A 15,831-nucleotide genomic window follows, 5' to 3' on the forward strand; every position below is an offset into this window, starting at 1 on the left:
TGACAACGGCATGCAGGATGTTTAAGCAATGTGCTAATTTAGCATTTTTTGTGCACAAGCACTAGCTAAGACCTTGCCAAGTGAGCATTATGTTAACTCTAGGCATAATAACAAATTAGAAATGTCTGAATTGTAGTTATTCAGTTCATGTAGCCACCACCTTGATTAGTGAAAGGTATACTTTCAAACTATAGACTTTCAACTATTTTCTGCAACACTTGCTAACCCTGACCCACGACAGCTCTTACCAAAATAGTCTTTGATTAACTGTAGCTGATTTTGTTTCTTAACTAATCTATAAATTGTTTCAATGCTAAATTTATGCATGCACACTTTAGGTTTTAGCTGATGGCTTATAGAATTGTGCAGAGATCTTTTTAGCTGGTATCGGTGCAGAATCAAACCCATGACATTTGAACCACAGGTCCATTTCAGTCTCTGTTCTCTAAGCTGTCAGGTATGCCTGCGTGCAGAATGGAAGATGATCTTCACAGTGAGATTTCTGTGCTGGGTGTGTTGGCATGTACAGAATGTGACCTATCTGATCTGTAGCCCACTTCAGTTCACTAAGTCAACATCAGCAGAACTTTAATACTTGGAGTTACATCACTGTTTAATCACATTATAATTATACCCTCCTGAGCTAATCATCGATGTGTGAGATGTGCACCACTAGTGTGGAATGTTGTTTATAAACCAAGCAATTTGCTTTCAAGCCCACGTCTGTCTTGGGAATTGTTAATCAAACTGTCCAACAGAACAGATAAGTAAATTGGGTCAACATACAGCACAGCTTTTTTTGTTTTGCATTATAGTTTGTTATGGTACATGGCAGAGTTGTGATTGATGATTCTCAAAAGTCTCATACCAACTTTTCCAGTTGACACACAGTTTCACACAGCAGCTACAGGGAGGCACACAGCCCCTCCCCTCACTAGCAGCTGAACAGTGGTTGACCTTCACAACAATGAAATACCCTCCATGAGGAATTTAGAGAGGTCACTGAAGCTCCTATTTTACCAGCATAGATGTATTAAACTGTTATAAAGAATTTTAACCTGGCCAGTGTACCTAGTCTTTCAATCAGCAATCAATCACATTCATTTTTTGTTAAGTTATCATGTCATATTTAATTTTATATTGATTTTGTACTTCTCCCCACTGAAATCCAGACTTCTGTCTGTTATTGATGACACACAAAACCTTTTAATTAATTTAATGTATTCCACCTTTTATTTAAACGTTGGACTCAGAGTGAAAACAGTGTGCTGCATATAGTAATTGAAAAATTTGGGCTTTGTGGAGAAAAGACAGAAGATGTAGGCACACCTATAGTCACATGTTAGTACTGAAAGTTATTCCCCTTAATGAAGTAGCCTGGAAATGAGTCTGCCCCATATCACTTCTAGTTATAGGCTAGCGGTCTCCAACCTTTTTTGCGCCACGGACCGGTTTAATGTCAGAAAATATTTTCACGAACAGGCCTTTAAGGTGTTGCGGATAAATACAACAAAATAAAATGATATGACCAAGACAAAAATTTTGTAAATATAATAAATGTGAATTCACTGTGTAATTGTGTAACTTTGTTACCAGCATCCTCCTGAAACGAGCCAACAACATTGAGAGTAACATCCTCCTCTCTGACCCTTAATGCTCTCTGGTCGCTATGGTAACGCATAAACATTTCTTTCAAAATAAAACACACAACTACAACACAGGAAACTGAGTTAATGATAAAAACTCTGAAAACAATACATTTCACACCCGAGCCTCAACTCTCGCGGCTCAGTACCAAACAACTCACGGACCGGTATCAGTCCGTGGCCCGGGGGTTGGGGACCGCTGCTATCCGGTTGTTCAGTGATGACGCGACGAATCCTACTTCCGGGTCTAAAGTAGTCTGCGTTTAATATGGCTTTTGTGTTGTTAACATGTTTAATGTTATGTATTTTCTTCTATTTTATCTCAGAAAGCTCCTAAAACAGTCAGTGATCACTGTTGACCTCCCTCAGCTTTTATTACCACTAATCATTTATTTAAGCTCAGTTTTTAAAACCTTAGGATGTAACTACAGCCCAGCCCATGCAGCAGTATATGAATGACTAACCTCGTATTGTGGATGGATTATCTCAGTTGTTCTCCTGGCTGAAGTTTGGTCCTTTTACAGCATCCTGCCATGCGATTACATTTGTTCCTGACCACTGAGAACACTCACATTAACTTTTATCGAGTGGGAAAAAAGTTAGCTTGTTTATATTATGCTAACATAGCTGTGTCGCTAGCGGTCACGTAGCACATCATTATATACCAGCTAGCCCAACTTCAGTAACCCTACAAACGTCACTGCTGTTTAGTTTTCTGTCTTCATTTATGCTGGAAGTGATAGCAGAGCTGTACGTTTTAATTTGTTTCCAAAACCCCGCAGTCAGGACATGCTATATTGTATTTAGATAGAAGCTAGCGAGCTAACTCCCTGCTAACTTCTAACTCCGTTAAATGTCATAAATTCCGTTTTCATGGATGCCTGGATGTTAAACTCAATTGTTACACCTGGTAGAGCAGAACGCTGATCATTTTATTAAAGATGAAAGACTTTAGACAGTTTTTCAACTCTCAGTAATGCCACAGTGATCGTTTGATATATGGACCTGCAGCGGAGTTTAGACCCAGACACGGCTAGTGACGTCAGACTGAACAATCAGATTGGCTCCAGCCCCACCCCTGAATCATTTAAGACAAAATGTGTGCATTTTAAATAGTGGTATAAAATGTGTTATTCATGCTCCCAGTGCTGACTACTATTGCACACACACAGACTCTACTTGGGTAGTAAAGTGTATGAGTAGATGAATATTCACTTAAAATCTAGTAAGTTAAATTCTGGTGTGATCGCAGATTGTGACTGTGATGGGTGTGATTGCTGTTCATCTGTGTGTAAGGATCGTGTAATTTGTCAATTACTTCCTGTCCCTCACAGGAAACTCCTATCAAACATTAAGTTTGGTAGGATGTTGACTACTATGCCTATTAAGTTCTTTTTTTTTTTTCTCCTATCAACTGAACAGGAAAAAAGAGTAAGAGTTCACTGAGCTGAGCTTAAATTTACAGGAAATGTAACCAGACAACTGACATTTGACTTCATCTTCACTGCCGAAATTTTAGCTCTTTAGGATGAAAATTCGATCAAGAGCACTTGGTTGTCTTGTGAGGTTAAACACACCAGCAAAACTGTGACAAATTAAAGTAAACTGTACACTGGAGATTAATCATTTAAGTTATTGAACACAAATGTCTTCACCCTTTAGACTGTGACAAAAAAGATATACGCTCTGCATACAAGCTGCCCTGTAAGCCAAATAGGGCCAAACACTGTGAGTCAGAGTGTGGGAAGTCATGAGTGTGTCACCAAGAATGTCAACATATTTTTCTGAAGAGGAGGATGTGACCACTCGGAGAGAGTACAGTGAACAGAGCGGGGCTCGGGGTCATTATTCCTGCCTGTTCAACTCCACAAGGGAAAAAACTTATTTCACTTTTTATTAAGCCCTCATATTCTATTGAAGACATTCTTTTACTGTTACAGTTCAGACTCATACAGACTTATCTATTCAAAATTAGTAAAAGTTATTCCACCAAATTTGGTAATTCGAGTGCCATTTTTAACATTACACAAAAGCAATTACTGCATTGTCAAGAAAACTCTGCAGGTCTCTCAAAAATGTTCTCTATTTAGCAACCAACCACTATTTTAAAGTATTATATTCAGTAGCCAGTTCTACAGTTTACATGACAGCAGAGCTTTTCTGTGGACAGGGATGCTCTATACATTTTATTTCTGGGATATGATGATGAAAACCAAATGGCACCCAAACCATCTTTGATCTGGCGATGTCAACCATCATCTGTGCTTATGCATTCCTATATAGTAAATGATTGTCAGACGTACAAAGCACACACACTGACTGAGTGCTGTTTATTTAGAGAGTATATTAGTGTGGGCTTTTCTCTGTCTACGTATTCAAGCCTGTGAGTCTATTTGCTTTTGTGTCTTTCATGTGGGCGTGTATTTGCCGGCATGCGTGTTTTGCCCATTCCCTGACCACATGTCCTCGACAGTCCCTGACATCTGGTGACCATACCTCTGCTTACTCTCTCTGACTGTACTTCGCCAACCATGGGAACCATGCCGCTGTGTAGGCTGCTCCTGTATGTGTGTGTCTGTGTGTGCGACAGAGGGAGAGAAATGACTTCAGACTTGGTGTATATATTTTCACAGCCTGTGTGCAGTTTAATAATATGTTCTGATAGTCTGCTATAGTCATATAGCAGTTTTGCACCTTTCTTTTCAGGGGTTTCTTGTTTTTCTTTGTTTCTGAAAAGAGCAGGTCCAAATGTAGCTTTTATGTGCTCCATCTTGGGTCCATTTGGTAATTTCCTGGCACCAAATGAACATGTTCGCACCACAGTTGGAAAAGAGGCACACCTGAGGTTGTGGGTTTGCTGAATAGTCAGTGCAGGGTAATTTTGGTGCGCACTTTGGCACAAAATTGCATTTGCTCCTGCTCAAACTACTTCTTATCCTATCACAAACACAGACGCCGGGTTTTAATAGCTTTAGTTGGCAGGCACATACACAGAGACATCCAGACTCACTCAAGTGTGGTCTACTTTCCATTTCTTAGACATTATTTTCATCTGCTAAATATTACCAAGGAAAATTTGTTATATAATACCACTGAGTTCAGTTGAATGTTGCTATAAATGTTGTGATAAGTGAGCATCCTTCAGATGCGCTCTCCTCTCAAAAACAATCCCACATGTCATTAGTTCAAGCTGTTATTATAGCCTCTAATTATGTTTTATAGCATAAATTAACCCGTGAATAATTGCATTTAAAATTTGCACCAGTATGAGCAACCAAGTAATTGAGCTAACTCTCATTTTGCAAAATTACATATTGTTGCACAAAGTATGAACTTTTCCTAATTCTAACCAGTGTGGTTGACTACACCAAAAAGCAAATGAAAATAAAAAGTCAAAGGTTTGTGTGCTTATAACTAGAGCAGACTTCTTCTTCTTTCTTTTTTTCTTTTTTTTGGGCACACTCTGAAAACATTCCTTGATAACATCTCAAAAACAGATGTCTGATAAATTATGTCAAAGACTTGGTGATACCCCTTCAAGGATCAAGGTGGTTTGTGCGCTTTAGTCTACCCATGAGTGTAGCTTTGTTGTCAGAGGCAACTGGCACCTGGTAGGGTCTCACAAGGCAAGGGACTTCTAGGGAAAAATGGATACAAGGGTCAAATCTCTTAGCTGACTCAGGACGCCAGGTCTTCATTCACGGGGCTCAGCCCAAATGAGACACATATGATTGGATTGGATAGGCCACTAAAGGGACTTTGGTGTTTGTTAAAGTGCTTATAAGGCCTGGAAGGTAATCTTGCTGTTGGGGAATGTTTTCTGGCTGTCATTTGCACTGACAGAGTCCAGAAGACTGAATCTTCTTTGAGTCTCTGGTGGTGTGCTTTACGGTGGCCCTCTCAGGAACAGCATGCCTGGTCGCAGTGGAGTTTTGTTACTAGATTTCTGTGCTGATTACAGTAACAAACACCATGTTCAAGTGTAAAGGTGTTCATAAGTACACCTGGCAGCATGCTGGAGATCCATGATCGATGATTAGAAACTTTATCAGATCTGCAAAAAGGCCAGTCAGCTGTCAGCTGGTCAATACCTGTTGGTGAGTCGGATCAGGTAGCAGGGAGGCCTCTGCGCTTAAACTTTATGTTTAGGCAGCCCTCAGTAACACGTTGTGCTCAAACAAAGAGGTGCATGTAGAATCTGCCAGTAACAGTTTTATATTACTCCCTGGCATGATTTACCAGGACAATTTTATTTGAGTATTTCTGTTTGGAAAATTTGTGCTTGTGCCCAAAGTGTTTGTGTGCCCTGTACAGGAAAAATAAAGCCCGGGATCTCATTTCCACCCACATTAGAAACTCTTAGGCAGAGAAAATGCTGGAGAGGTGCTGATTTTGATGCAGAGCAGTCACAGGGTCTTTAAAGTAACAGAATTGTATTTTTTTACATGCTGAAACATCACAAGCAACAGCAACAAGTCCCCCAACCTTTTCATTTACCTATCTTGTTTCTATATTGACGCTTTTATTTCTGTTTTCACCTGTTTCCTGATAACATCTATTGAATTCTCCTCTGCTCTATTTTTATTCCATTGTATTCAGCTCCATATTCCCTTCTCCTCTTTTTTCTATTCTGCATCAGTCTTCACTTACTTTGTCTGAGAAATGGTCCAAGGTTCATTCATATTTGGGGGGTTTCCCCTTATGGCTATATTTAGTCAACAGGAAACGTCCCAGAAATCCTCAGTCTACTCCCACAGAGTAGTGAGTGGGAGAGATGAAGCCACATACACATCCACATTGTTTCATGCTCGTCATCCCCAAGCAGGCTTATACTGGGACCTGCTTTGTTTGTACATTTCCATGCATTTATGTGCATGCTTTAATCGTTCTAGTTTTTTGTGTGTATTTTCTTTGTTTTCAGCTTAAAACCTTCCACTCACCATGCACCCACCTCCTCTCCCACCCATTATTTATCCTTTATCTCCACATAAAGGAATGTTCTTCCCACCCCAAGTTCAATGACAGTGCCACGTGGAGTAATCAAGGCCAAATCTCTGCTCTTTATATGGCTTGTGAGCACTAACCCTTCTCAAACCTCAATAAGCTTTCACCTTCAACCTCTCTAATACTTTCCTTCCTTCCTGTGTATGCCCCTTGGACCATATTTCTACCCATGTCTTCATAAGGAGACATTTAATTGCACATATGTACAGTATGCGGACAGCGTACAGTGTAGTGGAATTTTTTTTTTTCAGAAAAAACAATTACTATGAATAAAATCTGGCTTTACTGGAGCATCCGTGACAGAACTCGACCAGTAAACTCTACCACACCTTATCATTATTAAACTGAGATCGACAGTGTATCGCATTTCAGTCTCTGCACACTTCTAAACTGAATTTGTTTAAACCTTAATCTCTCCATTAAACTTGTCCCAAAGGGATCTTTGTCTTGCAGATTGAAATGCACCATTAAAATGTAAACACATTCAATCAATAAAACAATTGTATTCTTATGCCTAGGCGCTGCTGAAAGCTGTCTCTGAAGGCATTATGTTTTCCAGTTGTTCATCCATTTATCCCTCAGATCTCACATCTCACAAGACTACTTATGGGAATTTTGGAAACTTGGCACGAACATTGCCTCAAAGTCCAAGATGAATTTTGAATTTTGTGGCCAAAAGGTCAAAATTTCACAATAGATGTTTTAGGACATAAGTCAAAAATTCAGACACAATCCATCCATCTTCTTGATCAGTTATCCAATTCAGGGTCATGAGGGGGATGGAGTCTATCTCAGCCGTTATAGGGTTTAAGGACAGGTTGCCAGTCTATCACAGGACTAACACATAGAGGCAGACAATTAAATGTATAGATTTCTGTAAAATGTATAAAAGGACAGTATCAGAAATGAGTATATCAGAGGGACAGCTCAGGTTGAGTTTGGAGGCAAAGTTAGAGAGGTAAGGCAGAGATGGTTTGGACATGTGGCAAGGAGAGAGAATGGATATACTGGACAAAGGATTTTGAATATGGAGTTGCCGGGCAGGAGTAAAAGAGGAAGACCACAAAAGAAGTTGTAGTGAATGAGGACAAGCAGAGGGTTGGTGTGGCATAGGAAGAGGTTAGAGATAGGAGATGGAGGAAGATGATCTACTGTGGAAAAGCAGCTAAAAGAGGAAGTCAAGCATCAGCTCTACTGTGACATCATTACTTTTATTCTTTTCAGGCAATATTAAATGCTACAAACTCAAGACTCAACTTTACAACAGTAACACTTTGATTTTTAACTCTTACATTTCTTTGTCTCACAGGAGAAACGGAAGCGGCAAACTGAAATTGATGATAAAAGAAGCCAGCTTGATGACCTGCTGCTGCAGCTCCAACATGTCAAGGTATGTTGTGTATTTATGATACATATGTTGGGTACATATGATACATATGTATAAGTATTATTTACAGTTCAAGTAATGATTATGCCCTGTTGTTTTTATATTAGAGCAATAAAACGTCATCGCCTGTCTAGGTGCACATGTGCAAAGAAATATCACCCTGAACATGCTCAGTAGCTGTTTATCCATCTTTGCATAATTCAGTTATAACACTTATGGTACCACTGTAAGGGCTAAGTTTGAAAATTATATATTTATTAACATTTTTAAAGACAACAGACAGAGAAATACCAACATTCACTCAGTCCTGGATTGTGATGTACTTACAGACTTTTCTGCTTACTCGTGTTACACAGAGCTATTCATTACTTGAATGCACTGCGTACAGCTGAGCTAAAACAGTGTGAGCATGTGAGAGATACATTTTTGACTAAGGTACTGGTTGATTAAAATTAGGTCAGCGTAAAGGTGAAGGGAAGGTGAAGAGTGCAGATTAGGGTTAGTAGTTCACAGGGGAAAGACGTGAGTCATGATGCTCTTATGAGTTATTGCTCTATCCTCTTTCTTCATCTAGATATAACCTCAACCCTTGAGAGATAGATCGATTTGACAGCTTCCTTAACTGTTTTGTCTCATTTCAGCATGCTGCTTTTCTGCATGCAAGTGTGTTTAATTACTCATGAGCATGTGCGAGTGTGTTTGTCAGTTTTTGGCTGAGATGTTAGTGATTCCACCTCAGTATCTCCTGGTGTGCAGGCCTATTAGAACAAGAGTTTCCCTTGGCTAAGCAGGCCCTGGCATGGCTGTTTTCTTCTTTACAGAAAAACACTCAAATCCAAACACACAAATATATCCCCTCATAGTTAATGCCAGCCACTACCGGTAAGCCAAGATTTTTGTTTCAAGTAAACACAGATTTGATGTCCAAATGAAGGACAGAAGACACAAGCTCCTGACACATTATGAGTTTATAAAATGAGCAGCTTCCAGGCATCTGTAATTTATGCGGACTTCTTCTTTCAGCTACTAAAGAATTATTTGACCTTGTACACAAAACTCACCCAACCAAACCACTGTCAGGTGGAGACACAACAGACTGAGGCATCCCATAATTTTCGAGCTTTGACACATGATGTGACGCTGTTTAAACTATATGTCACTGGACTTTTATTTAAGTGTCGTCACTGTGTTTATAAAATGTGTGCATGAGCAACACAAGTCAAATATGGTGCTGCTCTGGTGATGTATAATTGGTTTAACTTCAAAAGACAATATTAGGAAAATCCCACAGCCGTAGCTGCTGCAGAGTTGCAGGGTGGTTAAGAGAATAGCTGCGGGCACTCATTAAACTACATAAATATCTATGGGAACCAGTTTTAATATTTGCAATAAAAATGCATTCCATTTGCTAACTAGAGCCATTAAACACACTTGGCATGAATGAATCCTTTATCAAATAAGTCTGATTCCACATACTAGTGTTTTCCACCATTTAACACCCAGTTATGGGAACATGGGCAAAACAAAAACATTGATTCAAGACATGTGCACTTTCATTAAAGCATGCAGTGCAGTTCAGCCACTAATTGGGGTTTACAGTAACTCGTATATTTGGTTTTGAGCCCTCTGAAGAGTCGAGTTTTCCAGTTAGGGCTCATCTGCAAAAGGGTGTTTATCATTCTAAGCATATGCATATTTTAAACGTAACATTTTTGAGTGTGTGTGTGTTTGCTTTGAAAGTGCTGATGAATCAGTGCTTCTTTCTAATGTCTGTTTTCTTATTTGACCCGATCTGGGTTATTCTTCACTGAAAGTAATAATCATAACAAATTACACATGACACAAAGTGCTGACATTGCAGACTACTGCGATGACTGCTATTTAGACTAATAGCCACTGTTGTTTTATCAGTGCTGCACTGATGTGCTACAGTGCTACGCTTACCAACTTTTCAGTGGCACTTCAGCTAAGTGTGAATTAGGCTTCTTGCAAATGACAAAACTTTGAAAACATCCATGTTGATGCCACCTACTGGTTTCTGCACTTCTGCTTTGAAGCCTCAGATTCTGGCATCCATCCTTGTTTTGTGAATTCTGAAAATTAAGGAAAGAAATCCCTGTTCAGCTGCGATGAAAGCTTGGTTTACATTTCTAACAGTCAAACTTAATCACGGATGGAGTTGGACTCCACCAAAGGGTCTTTTGTCCCTAATTCTGCTTATAATTTGTATGGACAGAATTTCTAGGCAGAGCTAAGTGTTGAAGGGTGTTCTCAGATGGTCTCGGGAGCTCGACTCTGCTTTTTGCTGATGATGTGATTTTGTTGGCGTTATCGAGCAATGACCTCCAGCTTATATTGGAGTACGGTAGTTTGCAGCCAAGAGTCGAGCTACTTGGATTAAAGTTGGTACCAAGTCTGAAGTTCTCAGCCAAGAAAAGGTAAAGTGGCCACTCAAGTTTCCATCCAAAGTGGCGGCATTTAAGTGTCTTAAACGTGTTCACAGGTGAGTGGTCAGTGTAGTGGGACACTGACAGGGTGATTGATGTGGCATCTGCAGTGATGTAGACAAGTTTGTTAAGGTGAAGAGAGAGCTGAGCAGGAAAGTGAAGTTGTAAATTCCTTGGTCAATCTATTTTTCCACCATTCCCAATCTTCATGACCTGTGGGTATTGACTATAGAAATTTTGGTTACAGGCAGCAGAAATGAGCTTCCTCCAAAGGACACCTGGGCTCTACCTTAGAGATTAGGGGAGAAGCTCCTTCATCTGAGGTGATTCAGGCATCTGTCCCTTCAGTGCCACCTAGGTGAAGTGTCTCGTCTGGCTTGGAAACACCTTGGCCTCCTCTGCTGCCCCTAATAAGCAATTGATAATGCATGGATGGATGGCCATTGCCATGTTATGTATAATGCTATATTATTTGTTTAACAAGAACAGATGTGGTGCATAAATCGGTTAATTCGTGTCATTGTAAATGCTCCAAAAGACACTAAAACAATAAGCATAACTTCAAGTGAATGGCTTGATTGTGCATTTTACCTTACAAGTCTTATGGATGAACTCACATTTGGAGCCAGCCTTAAAGGGTTGTGATAAGTTTGGATTCATTCAAAAGTCATCACAACTCTACTATCCTTCTCATGCTCCCTAAAGATACATGAAAAACCAAGAGAGGTCAGAATGGATCTTAATCTGAATATGTTTGCTCTATCTGCAGAATCCAGCCCCCACTGATCTTTAATGATCTGTGTACTTTTCTTTCATACAACACCAGTAGGCCTGAACTCCAGATGTAATCAGCATCTGGTCACACAGTTCCATTTAATGGCCATTACCTCTAAGTGCCACGCTGCCAGGCAGCATGAAGCAGGCTTTGTTGAGCGCTCTCTGGAGACCCAGTGGCTTGGGAGAGGAAACGGGAACTAGAGCCCAGAGATTTGATAAGGACCTCTGGGCTGCATGATTCAAGCTTCTCAATGGAGGCGATGATGTGAGTCTGGAACTTTGTAAACATCGGCATGACTTCAGAGCAAAGTTTAACCTTGGCCATGAATTCTCTTTTTGAAGCAGTGTCTCCATCTGGGCGTTACATATTTTGATAAATTGGTTATTTCACTTTCTGATGACAAGCACAGACATTCATAACAGCCTGAAACCCTCCCTTTAATAGCCGAGTTCAGAGTGGTTGTGTGTCACAGCTCAACAGGAAATGGAAAGTCTGTTAAACAGCATGAGAGAGAAGCAAAGAGCCGTCTGGTTCTCAGGGGAAACAAGTTATTCACCAATGCTTTTTGATAGCTGAAATGCTACGGAAAGCTGTTATATATATATTATGGTACTGATAAAACTCCACAGTGTTGGTAAGAGGTCAGGCACAAATATAGCCAACAATGCATCTCTGAATAAGTGATGGCTTCTAAATCATATAGAGAATACCGCTGTGATCTCGATGTGGAATGTGGAATTTGCTTAATGAACTTGAAACTAGCTGTTTTCTTTAGAAGTTCACTAATGTTTGTGATGGAAAACTGCAGTGCAAGAAAATCAAACATGGATGGGAAAATTTTGCAGAACATAGTTTTTAAATTGTTCGGTTTAACTGATAACCAGGTTGTGCAACTGCCTTTCAAAATATTTCTGTCATACACTCACCAGACACAGTGCAACTTGCTAGCACCTCATGAACCACTTTTCCCCCTTCAGAACTCTTTATTGCACACATTTAACAAGGTGCTGGAAACACTGAGATTGAGATCTGGTGACTGTGGAGGCTATTTGAGTACAGTGAACTCATTGTCATGTTCAAGAAACCTGTTTTAGATGATTTGAGCTTTGCAGCATGCTATACACTGTTGTCATAAAGGGATGGATGAAGTCAGCAGCAACACTCAGGTATGCTATGGTGTTTAAAAGATGCTCAGTTGGTACTAAAGTTACATTTAGTTCAATTGAATTGTTTTATATGACGCAAAATAACAACAAAGGCTGATTCAAGGTGCTTAGAGCCAAAAGTGTGCTAATAAAAACACCTCCACACAGCAGCCTGAATTGTTGATACAAGGCAGGATGGATCCATTATTTCATGACCTCACCACCTGCATGATGCAGCCAAGATCATGAGACCAGGCAACATTTTTCCAATCGTCTGTTGTTCAATTTTAGTGAGCCCATGAAATTGTAGCCTGTTCTGAGCTGAAAGACGGTGCACACGGTGCAGCCTTCTGCTGTCCATCCCCTTCAAAATTCTGCATGCTGTGCTTTCAGAGATGCTCTGCATCAACCCGTTGCCTGCATATACAATTTGGCCGTTATCATTTGACATTTGCCATCGACGAGGCTTTTTTTCTTTATTGGACCATGTTCTATAAACCCAGAGATCTTTGTGTGGGAAAATTCCAACAGATCAGCACTTTCTGAAATACTCAGGCCAGCCTGTATGGCTCCAACAAACATGTCACTTTCAAAGTCACTTAAATCACCTTTTCCCCATTCTGATGCTCAGTTTGAAATGCTGCAGGTCATTGTGACCATGATTATACATGCTTACATGCACTGACTTGCCACCATGTGAGTTTCTAAATATTTAATTAGGTGTGTGTGTGTGTGTGTGTGTGTGTGTGTGTGTGTGTGTGTGTGTGTGTGTGTGTGTGTGCGCGCGCGCGCGCGCGCGCGGTGGGGGGAGTCACACGGGTAATTTTCAGCTCTATGACCTCCAGCCAAGCAACAGTTTGACAGTAAACAGCTAAAAGGTGAATCGGTGTTCCAGCTCCGCTCTGTTGTGGTAACAAAGCAAAGCTCCAGACAGAAACGGAGACATTAATGGCGTAAACAGAGCTCTGGCATTATCTATAAAACATTAAAGAAATCCAGAGCCTGTGTGATGAGAAGATTGGCACCCTGGTTGATTTTCTGTGTTTAATACTGCAAGAACCAGACAAACAAACCTGGGGTTTAATGTGGGGCTTAATCTATATTGTTTATCCATGAAATGTAAACAGGGGGCTACAGGGACCACATGCAGCATATGGAATTTTTGTGTGCCCAGATATGTCTCTGGGACAAATCTGGAGACAGAAATCGAGACGCAATAAAATACCATAAAACACAGAACAACGTTGTTGGTTTTGTTATTATAAGGCATAGCGAAACAAGAATTGTTTCTTTAGCTTATTAGTATCTTACAAATCATTTAAACAGAAAGAGAGAGACAGTAGAAAATCTGCTTCATATTTTATCCCTGTTTAGTCTAATTTGAGAAATGTTTGTGCACCAAAATACCATCTGTCTCTTCACACAGCAGTAAAATGATCAAAGGAAAATTTTTCACTAAACTGCTTGTTTAGTAAAACTTAATAGAAAAGCACCATGCTCACAGTGAATGTACTTAAATTTCTTTCCCTTTTTGGAAAAAATAAATTTGTTATAGTTCACAGAAAAAAACACCCTTAGTTGAAGAAAACAACCTTGACTGTACATGATGATATTTAGCCGACAAAGCGCTTTTTATAACGTTCCTAACAAAATAACGTTGTTTACATCACGGAGAATGGTTGCTGTAGCTCTCTCGGGCTTGTGGGATTCGCCTTTAACAAAGAGTAGTTTCCTACGAGTAGCAGCTGAGTTCAGAGTTCCTGTGTTACATAAAAACTCCTACATGTTTGGTTATTTGTTCTAGCTGTGCTCGGCAGTGATTAGAGGAATCTAGCCCCCGTAACGGTGCTCCGGTGGCAGTTAACAGCATGTTTAACAAAAACACACTATCACAAAGATGCTGATGTAGTGTTTGATGTAGTCTGCTGATCTCCACAATCTGAACAGGTCGACAACCTTTTCTGCTCTAAACATTCTCATTTGGTCATTTGAGAAGACTCTATGCACCATTAGACCAACTGTATCCAAATAGTAAAGCAGGAGTGTACCATAAAGGCCTTATCAGTTAACAGGCTTCCAATGTGGCTGCCATTTATTAGAGCTAACAGTTACTCACTGGATTGATTTGACAGACAAATAATCACAACCTTTTTGTCAATTATTAATTGATCATTGCCTGGTCAAATAAAGCACTCTGGCATGCTTTATTACATTTTATTTATTACATTTCTTTCTTGTCAGTTCTAGAGTCTAGTGAAAAAAATGCATCTGTGCTTCTAGTTTTTAAACCTTTGCATCTCTATTTCCCACCAACCTCAGTTTATATGCTAAGCCAACCAGCTGTGGAGTCATGGCATCGTGATCTTCTGATCAAACAGGAAAATAGGATAATCTATTCCAAAAGCAGTGGTTAAACTTGTGTGAACTTATCAACTCAGATTGATTGTTACGTATTGGCAGCCTGTCTGTTCTTGTAAATTAGATGGGGATTATCTGCAAACCTTAAGTCTGAGAGTGATTGCACCCTGGTGGGTCATTGCTGGGTCTCCTTCCACCAGTGGTCATCCAGAGGTTGAGAGTATCATATGCTCAGCCTTGTGGACAGCCACTTGCAATTAGTTGCAGACAGCAAAACAAAATTCAATACAATTACCAGTCAACCATGGATTCGTTTCTAGTCACAAGAAGGTTCCCATTCTATTTGTACTCTAGAGTGACTGAGCCGACTGAAACCAGCATTTCTTTGTGTCCTCAGTCCAAAGCTATGCGTGAGCGGTGGCTGCTCCAGGGCATGGGAGTGGAAGAAGAGGAGGCACGGCGGAAACAGCTGGAACAAGATGAAGAGCAAGGGAAGAGGCTGGAAGACATGATACACAGGTACAACACATGCAGTAACGAGGCTTGGGTTTAGTTTGCTCTTCATGGACATTCTGGCAGTGCTGCTGATTATCTTCTGTTGTGGTTAGAGTACAGTGCAGGACATAATACATTTGAAGTGGGATTAAACAAAAGGCAGAGCTGATATTAAACAGATGTAAGCAGCCGATTAGATTAATATTAACAAAAGTTGTCACATCCGTTTTTTTAATACTGAGCTTCTGTTTTTCTTGGTGGCACTCTGCAGCCAATTTGACATATTTCCAAGAATATCAGTTTTATTATCCCTTATAGTTCTAGTCTTATATGTAGTCATCAAATAAGGGCTTTTTTTTTTTTTACATCTAATTCACAAAGAACACACTGGACATGCAAAAAAGGGGACATAGGAGGAAGAGAGTGAGATACATTTAAAGAATCAAAATAGAGTGATGTGACTCTTTTTGTGCTTCCTGTCTCTGTGCCTCCGGGAGGAGCTTCCTGATTCCCATCAAGTGTTGCTGTGAGATAGTCACTTATTCCCCAGTGAAGTTGGGGGCATGAGATC

General features: G+C 40.1%; 1 protein-coding gene across 5 annotated transcripts in view; it reads left to right on the forward strand.

Moving 5' to 3' along the window:
- The window catches only part of palm2akap2 (PALM2 and AKAP2 fusion), a 96,061-nt gene that overhangs the window by 18,129 nt on the left and 62,101 nt on the right, over window positions 1-15,831 (forward strand). For all 5 annotated transcript variants that reach the window (XM_085279198.1, XM_085279196.1, XM_085279197.1 and 2 more), the window contains exons 3-4: window positions 7,960-8,040; window positions 15,163-15,284. In XM_085279198.1, coding sequence (XP_085135324.1) covers window positions 7,960-8,040; window positions 15,163-15,284 — 203 coding nt within the window. The remainder of the gene's footprint in view (window positions 1-7,959; window positions 8,041-15,162; window positions 15,285-15,831) is intronic.

Source organism: Mchenga conophoros, linkage group LG7, assembly GCF_057382185.1.
Source record: "Mchenga conophoros isolate Kocher_MC1m ecotype Shallow Benthic linkage group LG7, M_conophoros_male_GT1.1, whole genome shotgun sequence".
Lineage (NCBI taxonomy): Eukaryota > Metazoa > Chordata > Actinopteri > Cichliformes > Cichlidae > Mchenga > Mchenga conophoros.